This window comes from Mustela erminea, chromosome 14 (genome assembly GCF_009829155.1).
Source record: "Mustela erminea isolate mMusErm1 chromosome 14, mMusErm1.Pri, whole genome shotgun sequence".
Classification (NCBI taxonomy): domain Eukaryota; kingdom Metazoa; phylum Chordata; class Mammalia; order Carnivora; family Mustelidae; genus Mustela; species Mustela erminea.
Window position 1 is genome coordinate 57492744 of NC_045627.1, and position 13539 is coordinate 57506282.

Below are 13539 nucleotides of genomic sequence, written 5' to 3' on the forward strand. Positions count from 1 at the left end.
ATGATAGTTAACTTCAGAAATAGAATCACTGCATATTATCTTTATCTCTAGCCCCAGAATTTAGAATTTCAGCTTTATTTAGAGACATTTAGCTAAAGAATTATCATTGAATATCAGCATTATATTTTCCAAAATTTGCTCCTCTGTGAACTTTTTCTTTTTTTTAATAATGTCTTTTTTTTCTTTTTTTAAGATTTTATTTATTTATTTGACGGAGAGAGAGATCACACAAGTAGGCAGAGTGGCAGGCAGAGGCAGAGGGAGAAACAGGCTCCCCACTGAGCAGGGAGCCTGATGTGGGACTCAGTCCCAGGACACTGGGATCATGACCTGAGCCGAAGGCAGAGGCTTTAACCCACTGAGCCACCCAGGCGTCCCTGAACTTTTTCTTGTAATGTTCCTTCCAGCTCTTGTTCTTGACTTCAGTAATTACTCATCAGGAAGGGAATACATAATAATGTAATATAATGCCAAAGGTAGAGATTGAGTGAGGCCAAACATAAACCAAAAATTTTAAGTGTCACCTGTTTTCCTCTCCTGATAATTGAAATAAAGTTCAGCTAATTAATGTTTTCCCTACCTTTTAGACTGCCACTGAATTATACTGTTACTATTAACAGTATCTTTGGAGAAAAAAAAATTGCACACACACACAAAAATAGTATCTTTGGAGATATTGAAGAAAAAATTCATATGCAACTCTAAAAACCACAGATGAGAAAATTAAGTACTGTTCATTCTTAGTCTAGTGAGGATGTTTCGTAAATATTCATGTGATTATGATTATAAATGATTTCTGGCTCTATGAGATGTATTAAAAATATGTACAGAATATTTCAAATAATAACCTTCTGGGAACACTCTGTTAAATTTAGGCCAGTAGGACAGCCTACAAGTTGGGATAGCAAAGTAAGTGCCTATAAAAGCAAAGGAAGAGAAAAAGTGGTAGTGTATATATGGGATTTTATAATTTTCAGGTACTTTCAATTAGTAGTGAAAGCTATAGGGATTTTTTTTTTTTTAAGATTTTATTTATTTATTTGACAGAGACACAGCAAGAGAGTGAACACAAGCAGGGGGAGTGGGAGAGGGAGAAGCAGGTTTCCCGCTGGGCAGGGAGCCTGATGTGGGTGGGACTTGATCCCAAGACCCTGGGATCATGACCTGAGCCGAACGAAGGCAGATGCTTAACAATTGAGCCACCCAGGCACCCCAGAAACTATAGGGATTAAATGAGTTCATCTATGTGAATGCCCTTTTCAAGCTGCAAAATGCAAGAGTTTTTAATTACCCTACATCAGAAGTTGTCAAACTTTTACTGCAAAAGCCCAGATGGTAGTAGTTTTGGTTTTGTAGGGCATATCATCATTGTCAAAACTACTTAGCTATGTCATTGTAGTGCAAAAGCAGCCATAGAGAGTACATAAAGGAGTGAACATGGCTGTGTTCCAGTAAAACTTTATTTAAAAAAAAACAGTGGGTGGAGTGGGTTTGGACTATGAGCCTTTATTAACAGCAGCCCTAAATAAGGACTTAGGACTTAAAAAAAAAAAAAATTTAATAGATAGTGTCAGGAAAGCTAGATAATATAAGAAAATGAAAATTCTGTTAATTCAATGTGAAATAATAAAGGTTTTAATTTTTTTTTGAAGTTGCATTTTTGGAAAATTTGCTTCATATGTTATGTTTGGCAGATACTTTCCAGCTTATGTAAGAAATGCAGCATGTCTTTGGGAGCATGAGCAGTCATACTATTAAGACCTTGTTATAATGCTTTTACATGGATCAAGTCTGTTTTAGCATCTCTGTGCATGTGTTTAAGTTAGAATTTTATGAGTAAATTTACTAAATGTGTAAGTAAATGTAAGAAGTGATGTTCATATAAACCTGCAAGTAATGAGTATAGTGTTAAAAGACAGGCCTCCTCAGGAACCACAAAAAAATATATAGTTACACTTGCTGTATTTTTTATTCATGCCTTTTTCTACAGAGTTACATATTTCAAATGCTATTTATAGATCATTTTCTAATCTAAGGTAATTTTTATAAATGCTCATGGTTGTGGCAGGAATTCTGTGGTCCAAGTTATTAGCATTGATGTGGCTTTGCATGTTTTTCCACTTAAATTCTAATCTGTGGAGGAAGATAGTTGAGGTTTCTTTTTTTTTTTTTTTTTTGAGGTTTCTTAGTAATGCTAAATCAAGATGAAAAATTTCAAAACTATTACCATACCACCGCTTGCTCATTTGATATGTGACAGAGGTGACCCCAAAGAGGGGAATGTAAATTCTGTGCATCTAATGATTACCCATTGGCATTGACCATGGGAAAGAAGGAACAATTAACAATCTTGATTTTGTGTAGCCTGATTGCCAGTTGAGATACATGTCCCATTTTCCTGAGTAAGGACAGATTGAAAATAAGGGCAGTTACATTAGAAAGTTCTTATTTTAAAAAGGTAATTCATGGCATTAGTGCCATAGAACTTAATGTTCATATTTTTTTATGACTGTTTGCTCTGGCTACTCTGGTACTATAGTAACAGTTGTGAGTGAGGATTGTAAATGAATGTTCTTATGAAACTTGTATGTTTTTAGAATTTATCCATCAAGAAAGATACTAGATTCACAAGGACATGTTTCGATAATATACCAACAGAGTTTCAGCTGAGAATGAGTAAGATTAATTTGTGTTTTCTTTATTAGTATTCAGCAGTCACTCACAGTTTTAGTTCCACGTGTCTGGCCTTTTTTGCATCACACTATTTCATCAGTTCGAAGAGCAGCTTTGGAGACTCTATTTACCTTATTATCAACACAGGACCAGGTAAGAACTAATAACTATAGTGATCTTGAAATTATATAAAATAAGGCTGTATTTGGAGTTCTACAGTATGACCCCTAAAGACTGATGATGAAATTGCTAGGCACTTGCCTTCTCTTAAGAATTACTTAATCTTGGGCGCCTGGGTGGCTCAGTTGGTTAAGGTCCCGCGTTGGGCAGGAGTCTGCTTTTTCCTCTGCCCCTCCTCTCACTGGTTCTATCATTCTCTCTCACTCTCAAATAAATAAAATCTTTTTAAAAAATTATTATTTATTTGAGAGAAAGAGAGTGTGCACACAGAAGCAGGGGTTAGGATCAGAGGGAGAGTGAGGAGCAGATTCCCCGCTTCGTAGGGAACCTGGTGTAGGACTCAATCCCAGGACCCTGGGATCATGACCTGAGCCAAAGGCAAATGCTTAACCACTGAGCCATCCAGGCACCCAAGAATTACTTAATCTTAAGAGCATGGTATTTCCAAGGGTAGTGTGTACTTCATGAGTCATTTTCCCTTTTTATAAGCATTTCCCCTGCTTATAAAACGTCAGATTTCTATTTTAAAAATAACAGTAGGTCAAACAGAATACTAGAATTTGGGGAAATACCATAAGGAATCCATTCTGACATGCTGTTATTTGTGGGTACTACAGTTTGAGCCAGTCATATTTAAAAAACAGTGGTTAATTATTTATTTTTAGACAATAGATTATAGTATGGGTATATGTCTCTCCTGTGTTCACTAATCATGCATTCTCTGTGAATTAGGAATATTAAAAAAGGTGGGGAGATATTCCATGTGGACTTGCTTTAATCTGCAGCATGGTATTGTGTTGCACTTCTGTGACTTAGTATGTGTAAATTTTGTTTTGCCTTATTTTTTTAATTTTATCTAATCACAGTCTTCTGAGGAAGAACTGTCAGGTTTGTTTTATAATCCTCAGTTGATCAGGCATGACAAAACTGTCATGGGTTTTTCTGAATTTTCACTTCATTTCAGTTTTGTGGTTTTGTCCAAATGTTTTGATGGAAGCATTCTTAAATTTACTTTGGTTATTAGTCCTCTTGAAGTTAGCAGATTTCTTCACTTCATGTTGTTCTTTATTATTTTTCTAATAGACTTTACTTTTTTTTTTTTAAGATTTTATTTATTTATTTGACAGACAGAAATCACAAGTAGGCAGAGAGGGAGACAGAGAGAGAGGGGGAAGCAGGCTCCCCGCCGAGCAGAGATGTGGGGCTCGATCCTAGCAGGCTGGGATCATGACCCGAGCCGAAGGCAGAGGCTCTAACCCACTGAGCCACCCAGGCACCCCTAATAGACTTTACTTTTTTTTTTTTTTTAAAGAATTTATTTGGTTATTTGACAGAGATCACAAGTAGGCAGAGAGAGAGGGGGGGGAAGCAGGCTCCCTGCTGAGAAGAGAGCCTGATGTGGGGCTCCATCCCAGGACCCTGAGATCATGACCTGAGCTGAAGGCAGAGGCTTTAACCCACTGAGCCACCCAGGCGCCCCTAGACTTTACTTTTAAGAACAGTTTTAAGTTTACTGAAAAATTGAGCGAAAAGTACATGGTTCTTTTTTTTTTTTTTTTTCAAAGTACATAGTTCCTAATATGCCCCTATATGCCTGTACACACACACACAGTGTGTATTGTAGTGTAGTACATTTGTTATACTTGATGAACCAGTATTGATTCATTTAAAAAAATTTTTTTGGCAGGGGAGTGCAGAGAGAGAGAAAATCTTAAGCAGGCCCCATGCCCAGCATGGAGCCTGATGTGGAGCCTGATCTCACAAGTCTGAGATCATGACCTCAGCTGAAATCAAGAGTCACATACTTAACGAGCTGAGCCACCTAGGCACCCCAGTCTTGATCCATTATCACTTAACTAAAGTCCATAGTTTACATGGAGTTCATTCTTTGTATTGTAGATGCTATGGGTTTTGATAAATGCCGAGTGGTATGTATCCCCCATTACAGTATCATACAAAATAGTTTCATTGCCCTAAAAAAATTCCTTTGCTCCATCTAGGGATCCCTCTTTTCTTCCTCCCAAATTCTTAACAATCACTTCTTTTTTTTGGTCTCCATAGTTTAGACTTTTCCAGCATTTCAAATAGTTGGAATCATGTAATATGTAGCCTTTTGAGATTGGCTTGTTTCATTTAGCCATGTGAAATTAAGGTTTCTTTATGTCTTTTTGTGGACTGATGACTCATTTATTTTTATCACCAAATATTTTATTGTATGGATGTACCACAGTTCATTTACTTACCTATTGAAGGGTATCTTGGTTACTTCCTGTTTTGGGGAATTATGAATAAAGGTTTTTTTTAAGATTTTATTTTTATGAGAAAGTGTACATGCACATGAGCAGAAGAAGGGGCAAAGGGAGAGGGTGAGAAAGAAGCAGACTTTCCTCTAAGTGAGGAGCCTGATGCAGGGCTGGATCCTAGGACCCTGGGATCATGACCTGAGCTAAAGTCAGACACTTAACCTACTAAGCCACCTAGGCGCCCATGAATAAAGTTTTAAACATTCACGTGGAAATGTTTGTATGGGCACAGGTTTTCAGTGCACTTAGGTAAATACCAAAGAGCACAAGCAGTATGTTTAATTTTATAAAAAAGTGTCTTCCAGGGGCGCCTGGGTGGCTCAGTGGGTTAAAGCCTCTGCCTTCGGCTCAGGTCATGATCCCAGGGTCCTGGGAAAGCCCCACATCAGGCTACTTGTGATCTCTTATCTGTCAAATAAATAAATAAAATCTTTAAAAAAAAAAAAGAGAGAGAAAGTGTCTTCCAGAATTGGCTTATCATTTTGAATTACCCTCAGCAGTGTGACTTTCAGTAGAGAGAAAATCTAGAAGATATAAGCTAGACAGAAATGGGAAATTTCATTAGTGATACCATTAAAAATTTTTAAGGAGAGATAAAGAAGTTAAAGGCATAGAGAACTAATACAAAAGGGTATCAGAAACACAACAAACATTAAAACTCAAAAAATAAAGGATCATGCACATACCAGAATAACGAAGAAAAACACAAAAGCAGGATACATCAGTGTTTTATTTTTCAGAGTACAGGTCTTTCATTTCCTTGGTTAATTGTATTTCTAGGTATTTTATTATTTTTGGTGCTGTTGTAAATGGGATTATTTTCTTAATTTCTCTTTCTTTTGCTTCATTATTGCTGTATAGAAATGCAGATTTCTGTATATTGATTTTGTATCCTGTGCCCTTACTGAATTCATTTGTCAGTTCTAGTAAGTTTTTGGTGGAGTCCTTAGAGTTTTCTCCATATAGTATCATGTTATCTGCAAATAGTTTTATTTTTTCTTTACCTGCTTGGATGCCCTTTGATTCCTTTGATGAGAGTATTTGGCACATGGCTCACCACCAGCCCCCTGCAATTCCTTCTACACATAGCCATTGTCGTTACAGAATATCATCTCCCTTTCTTCCTCTCTCTGTCTTTACTTCAGGGAACAGGTGCTGCAAAATAGTTCCAACTTGTTCAGCTCACTGTGATTTTTTTTTTCTTTATCTAAAGTCATTAATAAGTGAACACTTAATGGCTTTTGTTACTTCTGTGATCTCAGCAACATTATTTGCTTTCTGAGAAAATAGACTAAACCATGTCTGATAGTTCTGTTACTGTATTCTTTGCCACAGCATTTCCTGATGGTTACTCATGTTCTTAAATTTTTTATAAAGATTTTTATATATCTATTTGAGAGAGAGCGAGCATGCACATGAGTGGGGGTAGAGGCAGAGTGAGAAGCAGACTCCCCCATGAGCAAGGAGCCAGACATGGAGCTCAGTCGCAGGACCTTGAGATCATGATCTGAGCTGAAGGCAGATGGTTTTAGCCATCCAGGCACCCCTCCTGGTGGTTACTGTTGATTGCTTCATAGCTATCTGCAAACTATCTTGTAATACAAGTTCAGTCTCTTATTTGTGGTTTTGAAATCCAAAGATTTTTTGTAAGGTGGATAAACTTAGAAAACTGCTTATTTGGTGGAAAAACGTGTTCATTCTGAAGAGAGACTGTTCATAAGTCTTTATCCCACTAAATGTGCCCATTCACAAATTTTGCTTCAGAAATATTAACATACTTTGTTTGGGTGCTACCTCAGACCCTGTTGAGGATATTATATAGCATGCAGCACATACAACTTCATTATTCTAAAATTTAAAAAACTCTGAATTTAAAAGCATACTTGGCCCCAGAGAATTTGGATGAGAGATTTTTATCACCTGTGGTGATAAAAATCTGTTCTTACTTTAACTTGCCTTACTTATTCTGAGCTGCTTTCTATCACTATTGTTTCTTTAGTGGTGTAATGAAAAGATCGCATAACTAAGTAAAGAATCTGGGTTTTAAACTCAGCTCTACTGTTTGTTAAATTTATGACCTTGGTCAAGTATTTTAAACCTTCTGGTGATAATCTCCATCCAGTCTTTCTCAGAGTTACATGGACTAAGTAAGAGAATATACATGAAAGTGATTTAAGATATTAATGCTATAAAAATATAAATAATAGTACATAGTAAGAACAATAATTAACACTTCTGGTTCTGGGAATTCTTTCCTAAACAGTTTGGAATTGAATATCATTCTTATGCCTCATATATAAATGAATGATATTTAATTATAGTAATAATCCAGGTTACTATTGAAATAGGGCTTAATTTATGCTGTGAAACCTGGTAAGCATGTAACATGGGTGGCTACTGCCATTCCTGTATTGCAGATGAGGGAACTGATGACCAAAAATTAAACTTCCACAAGTTTGTGTACCTACACAACTCATAGTAAGTTATTTGGCTCAGACTCAGGTCCAGTTCTGGCTGACTTTCAGTTTTAAATTTTACGTGGAGACAAAATGGATTAAGTATCTGTTGAATTGCTTTTTCACTTTTGTATATGAAGTCTTCTTAAGTACAGAGTGAAAAAAATGAACCCATCTTTAAATTACTGGTAGTTCTATTCTGGTTTCATTTTCTAACTTCTCAACCCTTTCCTCTCAATAACTGCAATGTTGAGGCTAAGCCTGGCTGTTCCTCAGTGCAACAATACCCCTTAAAGACTGATGCCTTTATTTCCTTGAAAGTATTCTGATTATCTTCAGTAATTTTTTTGTTTTATTTTGCTTTATGAAACCGGAAGATTTTATAACAAAAATGTCCTTAATCTTAAAGTTTATCCCATGGTGAGTATGTCTGTAGGCATGTACATCTCTAAAATATCCTTAAATAAAATGACAGTTAATACCATAGCATCTGTGATGTTAACATGTGTGAAAGTATTGGCAAACTTGGCTTCTTAGAGATCATTAAATAAGAACTTTCAGGCAAACCAAACTAGTTAGGGCATAAAATCAAGGTGTAACTTTTTTTGTTAAACTGGCAGTTTGGCAATCAAAGTGAAGGACTTTACCACTTGATTTTTTCTTTCTGTATTGTCTCTTTAGCCTATGACTGTGTTTGTACATAAAGAGTATATCTATGAGTCTATATGTCTATCAGTGAACTACTTTACTGGAATATTAGGATAACTAGCATTGTTACCAATAAGTGTTGTAGCTAGAACTTGACTCCTCAATCTAGAAAAATATGTTGGACATCAGTCTTTTGTTCTCTTGACTGGGTCAACTTTTCCGTTCTGCTTGTATCATAGCCAGTTTGAGTCATTCCAAAATTTCAGTTACAATATTGACTTGTTTGAAAGGTATGCTTTAGCCTGAAAATTTAGCATGAAAAAAATACACATATGAGATTAAGTTGGAATCTGAGGATCTAAGATGTAAGAAGTGTTTCATAAGCATATGTAGAGAGGAAAAGAAAGACCAAAAGAACATATTTAACTAAGATTGGCGTTAGAGAACATTAACATAATTAGGTATTGGCCAGATTTTGCAAAGACATTAAAAGCCAAGAGCAAAGGTTAAATATTTAGCTGACTTTTAGTAAATATTGGTTGGGTAAATGAATAGAACAGGCATTATAAATTATGTAAACACAGAGCTTGGTTCATTTTTGTGTGTGGGGTTTTTTTTTTTTTTTCTTCTTTTGGCATTGGGCCAAAATGGGATTTCAGACCAAATTAATGAAAGAACTCAGTGTGATTCATCACTTTATGGTATCTTTTTTCCAAATCTCCTCCCTTGCAAACCCAAATCATTTGATATGGAGATAAGAAATGATGATGAATTTGCCTACAGGCAGGAATCAGCTGTTCATGTGAGTGATGATCAGACTGCTGCTTTTTTCCACATCTGACCCTTTTGTTGGAAGGTAAAAGATGGGGTATAGGAAAAGGGTACTGGTAAAAGCTTACTCTGTATGTCAATTTTGCAAATTAGGGATTTATTACCAACTACAGTTGTGAGAGATTACACATATTACTAACTACTGTCTGACATGGACCATTTCCTATAAGAAATTATGGATTGATTCAACTAATATTTTAGTGCCTACTAGGTGCTTACAATTCTTTGGATACTGATCAGTGAAAAATAAGGTCTCTGCCCTCTGTAGAGCCTAAAACAGGAAACTAAACAAGACAGGAGAAAAATAGACAACTAGACAAGCTCTAGTAACATAAAGAGGTAAGTACCTGGTAGGGGAAGTAGAGGATGCTGTTGGATCCTATCTAGTGAGGTGAGTGAAGGTTAGGGAAGGTACCCTTCCTGCTAAAAGTGAAGATTAAGCTAAGATCTGAAGAATGAGGAGAATTCTTATAGTAGCAGGTGAAGAACAGGGTCAGGAAGGAGCAGGATGTGAAACTCTGGAAGCAAGAGAGTGCATGTTGGCACTAAAGAGAAAGTGAAAGTAAATTGGCTGGAGGGTAGTGTGAACGAGTATAGATGGCTGGAAGTTTCACTTTGATTGTCTGGAACAGTCTGATAGTCCTCTATTTCCGTTTTCATCAACTCAGAATTTCTGAGTTCCAGGAAGGCCGAATACAGCAAGGAACATCATTCTTAATAAAACAATTGGGAAAAAACTACCCCATCTGTGTCATACTCCATAACCATCAGTCATTTTCTTCAGTAATTCCCACAAATGCCCCTCTCCCTCATCTGATGCTCCTCTCCCTCATCTGATGCTCCTTACAAAAATGTTGGGGACTACATTTAGCACTAACATGAAGTGCTAGTAATTACTCTGTTAATTATTTAACACAGACCAAACAATTTTTTTCAAAAGCCTTGTAAAGCTTAAATTCACTTATGGCTTAAGTAATAGTGTTCCTGATTATAGTTAAACTTGGTCAAGTATACACACTGTGGTAGGAATTTTTCTGTATTTTAGTTTACACTGTGCTAGAATAATGCTAAATTATCATCAGCACTTTGTAGATATTCCCTAAGATTGGGGGGATATTTTTGATAAGTAGAGTCCTACTTAGTAGCATATAAAAGGCTATTAACTACTTTTAAAAAAGTTCCAAAGAGAGGAATTTCAAGGAGGACAATTTTTAAAGGACTGATAAATAGTAATACACTCTTCACTGTAACCTGTTCCTTCCCCCACCAATCTAATTAAATAAACCTACAAATAAAAAGCAACAGCATTAGATCTCCTTCCTCAATAATTGTCTCCTGGAAGACAGGTGCAAAATTAGTGAAAATAAGTGGGTCAGCTTTCAGATTTGCAAGATACAGATTGGCCCTGGGTGGTCCAGATTATACCTTGCAGTATTTTAAGATAATACTAATAGTGAGCTAAAGCTCTATTACTTTTTGCAATGATATTGAAAAGGAGATGCTTGCACGTTGTTCAGGTGTAGTGAATTTGACCTTCAGATGTTTTCCCAGTCTTGTCTTGTATTTTCTACTAAGTGGACTCCATGCAGTGCTACTAGAGAATCTGCATTTTAAAAATACTAGTTCTTATGATACTTAATTTCTCCAGACCATTGGAATAACAAATATGATACGGTTGCTCCAAAATCTTATAAAAATTTATCACCCAGTCGAACCCTTTTGATGAAGCTATACCTACCATCTTTTTTGGTAACACTTGTATTATTTGACTTGTAGCTCTTCAAATAAGCTAACACCTAAGAATTCTATACTATAGATTTGATGCTGTTTTTATTTTCAGAACTCTTCATCTTGGCTTATACCTATTCTGCCTGATATGCTGCGACACATTTTTCAGTTTTGTGTTTTAGAAAGCAGCCAGGAAATTCTGGACCTCATTCACAAGGTACACAGTGAATATATCGATATTCTTTTCCTCAGTAACTTAGTAGATTTTTAAATTTTTTCATAATTGCTGTACTGTTGTTGCTCAGAGATTTTAAAAAATTGGAAATCAACACATTTGAAAAGTGGAGATCTATGAGACAAGGAAATAGGATTCTTATGGAGTAAAATAGTTAAGTCTACTAGGCAAGTGTTTTAAGCACTTTCTTCTGATAGCCTCAATACAGAAAATAAAATGAAAAAAAAAATTTTTTTTGTATCACTTATTTTGCTGTTTATCTGTATGGTTATTGATTCTGCAAGTATCTTTTGGGATTCATTGATAATATATATAGAATCTGATTTTTGTGGTTTAGATTTATTTTTTCCCCTTAGCAAGATTGGTTGTATGTGTTAGAATCTTTAAAGAAGAGTAATTTGATATATTTAATAATGTTTATGGAGGGAGATGGTTGTTGTCACTGAGGCAGCTCATCGTTAATAGCCTTGGATTAACAGTGGTGTTATTTCTGTTTATTTTTAGTTACATTTATGTTTGGCATCAAGAAAGGTACCTTATTAAGATCACGAATCAACAACTTTAAGTTGTTCTCTTTATTTATACTAGGATCTTACCACCTCTAACTTTAGCAGAGGTTATATATTAGGAACTGTTATATCTTGAAGTGTGTGTGTGCGTGTGTGGTTTTTTTTTTTTTTTTTTTAATATTATTTGAGAGAGAGAGAAAGCATGAGTTGGGGGAGGGGAAGAGGGAGAGGGATAGGACGACTCCCCGCTGAGCAGGGAGCCTAGCCTAGGGCTGGATCCCAGGACTGCAAGATCATGACCTGAGCCGAAACCAGATGCTTAACCGACAGAGCCACTCAGGTGCCCCCAAAGCATGTGTGTTGAATATAGGGCTGCATTAGTATCAAGCTTTATGATATATGCAGAGGATTTTAATGACTGGAATTTTGACAACTTTTATTGTTATGGGTATCTTGTATTTTAAAATTAAGATTTTCACAAAATATTGAAGGAAATTCTTTCTGTTCCTCTCTTTAAAACTTCCTTTTGTGTTTTTTAGTATACAGACCTATCAAGCAATATTTTAAAATGAGCCTTTATACTGACTTCTAAAATTCATCTATGTACTTTCCTTTTTTTTTTTTTGCAATTCAGTGTCCCTAAAAATAAGTATTAGGTCTTATTAAACCTCACTCGGAAAATTTCACTTTTCACGTTTCTCTTTCACTCTGTAGGTTTGGATGGAACTGTTGAGCAAAGCTTCAGTTCAGTATGTGGTAGCAGCTGCCTGTCCATGGATGGGAGCTTGGCTTTGCTTAATGATGCAGCCTTCTCATTTACCTATTGATTTAAATATGTTGCTAGAAGTAAAAGCCAGAGCCAAGGTAAGTGTAGAGGACATAATGTATTTATATGTTCAGCTCTAATTAATACGGTAACCATGTAAGAAATTTGTATCTTTATTTTATTTTAATTAATGTACAGAGAAATTATTTTATGAGGAACTTTACAAATGCATAATAATTTTAATGTGTTAAAATTTTGTGAAAAGAACTATATTTTATTGGGAGAACAAATGAGAGTATTTTTATGTACAGAGGAGAATTGCCTATTAAATTTGATTATTAATTTTTACTTACTCTTTTCCCCCTCTTTCCCTCTAGGAAAAAACAGGTGGTAAGGTTCGCCAAGGCCAAAGCCAAACGAAAGAAGTCCTTCAGGAATACATTGCAGGTGCAGACACCATCATGGAAGACCCCTCCACTAGGGATTTTGTGGTTATGCGAGCCAGAATGATGGCAGCCAAGTGAGTATGCAAAAATTCAGAAGCTTTTTAACCAGAATATTCTTCTGATGTGTTTGTCAGTACTTCCTCCAGGACACTGGCTACAGAGTAAGAAGAAGTGTAAGAAAACAGTTTTCATTTTCTTAAAAGTTTGAAATGAGATTTCTGTCTTCTTATGAAGATAATATAAAAGTTAGGTCTTTTTTGGGAAAAGTTACAGCTTCAATAAGGGAAACTTTAAGTAATTTCTGTAGTAACTTCTTTTTTCTCCCTCGTAGATTGTTAGGAGCACTTTGTTGCTGTATTTGTGATCCAGGTGTAAATGTGGTAACCCAAGAAATTAAACCAGCTGAATCCCTTGGCCAGTTGCTGCTCTTCCATTTGAACTCCAAATCTGCCTTACAGAGAATTAGCGTTGCTTTGGTAATCTGTGAATGGGCTGCTTTACAAAAGGTAAGATTTTGCCCCAAAAGTAATGAAGACAAGTAAACCAGTTTCCTTTAGCTGTTAGGATTATTTTCATTGTATTTTACAAACAGAAAAAAATTTTCTCTGTATAAAAATGCAACAGTTATAGAAAAGTATTCTAAATTATAATGTGAAACATAGTCTCTCTTCCACTTGCTTTTAACCTTAGACTTTTTTCTTATGACCCCTAATTTGGTACCTGAGACTACTAACTATGACCATACGTAATGAATGTTTGCTCTT

At 35.7% G+C, this 13539-nt stretch overlaps 2 protein-coding genes across 5 annotated transcripts in view; one reads left to right on the plus strand and one right to left on the minus strand.

The window, feature by feature from the left end:
• The window catches only part of FGFBP3 (fibroblast growth factor binding protein 3), a 130624-nt gene that overhangs the window by 55109 nt on the left and 61976 nt on the right, over positions 1-13539 (minus strand). The gene's annotated exons all lie outside the window — the stretch shown is intronic.
• Positions 1-13539, plus strand: part of BTAF1 (B-TFIID TATA-box binding protein associated factor 1) — a 97930-nt gene that overhangs the window by 40827 nt on the left and 43564 nt on the right. For both annotated transcript variants that reach the window (XM_032311686.1, XM_032311688.1), the window contains 5 exons: positions 2706-2826; positions 10932-11036; positions 12278-12427; positions 12707-12849; positions 13107-13281. In XM_032311686.1, coding sequence (XP_032167577.1) covers positions 2706-2826; positions 10932-11036; positions 12278-12427; positions 12707-12849; positions 13107-13281 — 694 coding nt within the window. The remainder of the gene's footprint in view (positions 1-2705; positions 2827-10931; positions 11037-12277; positions 12428-12706; positions 12850-13106; positions 13282-13539) is intronic.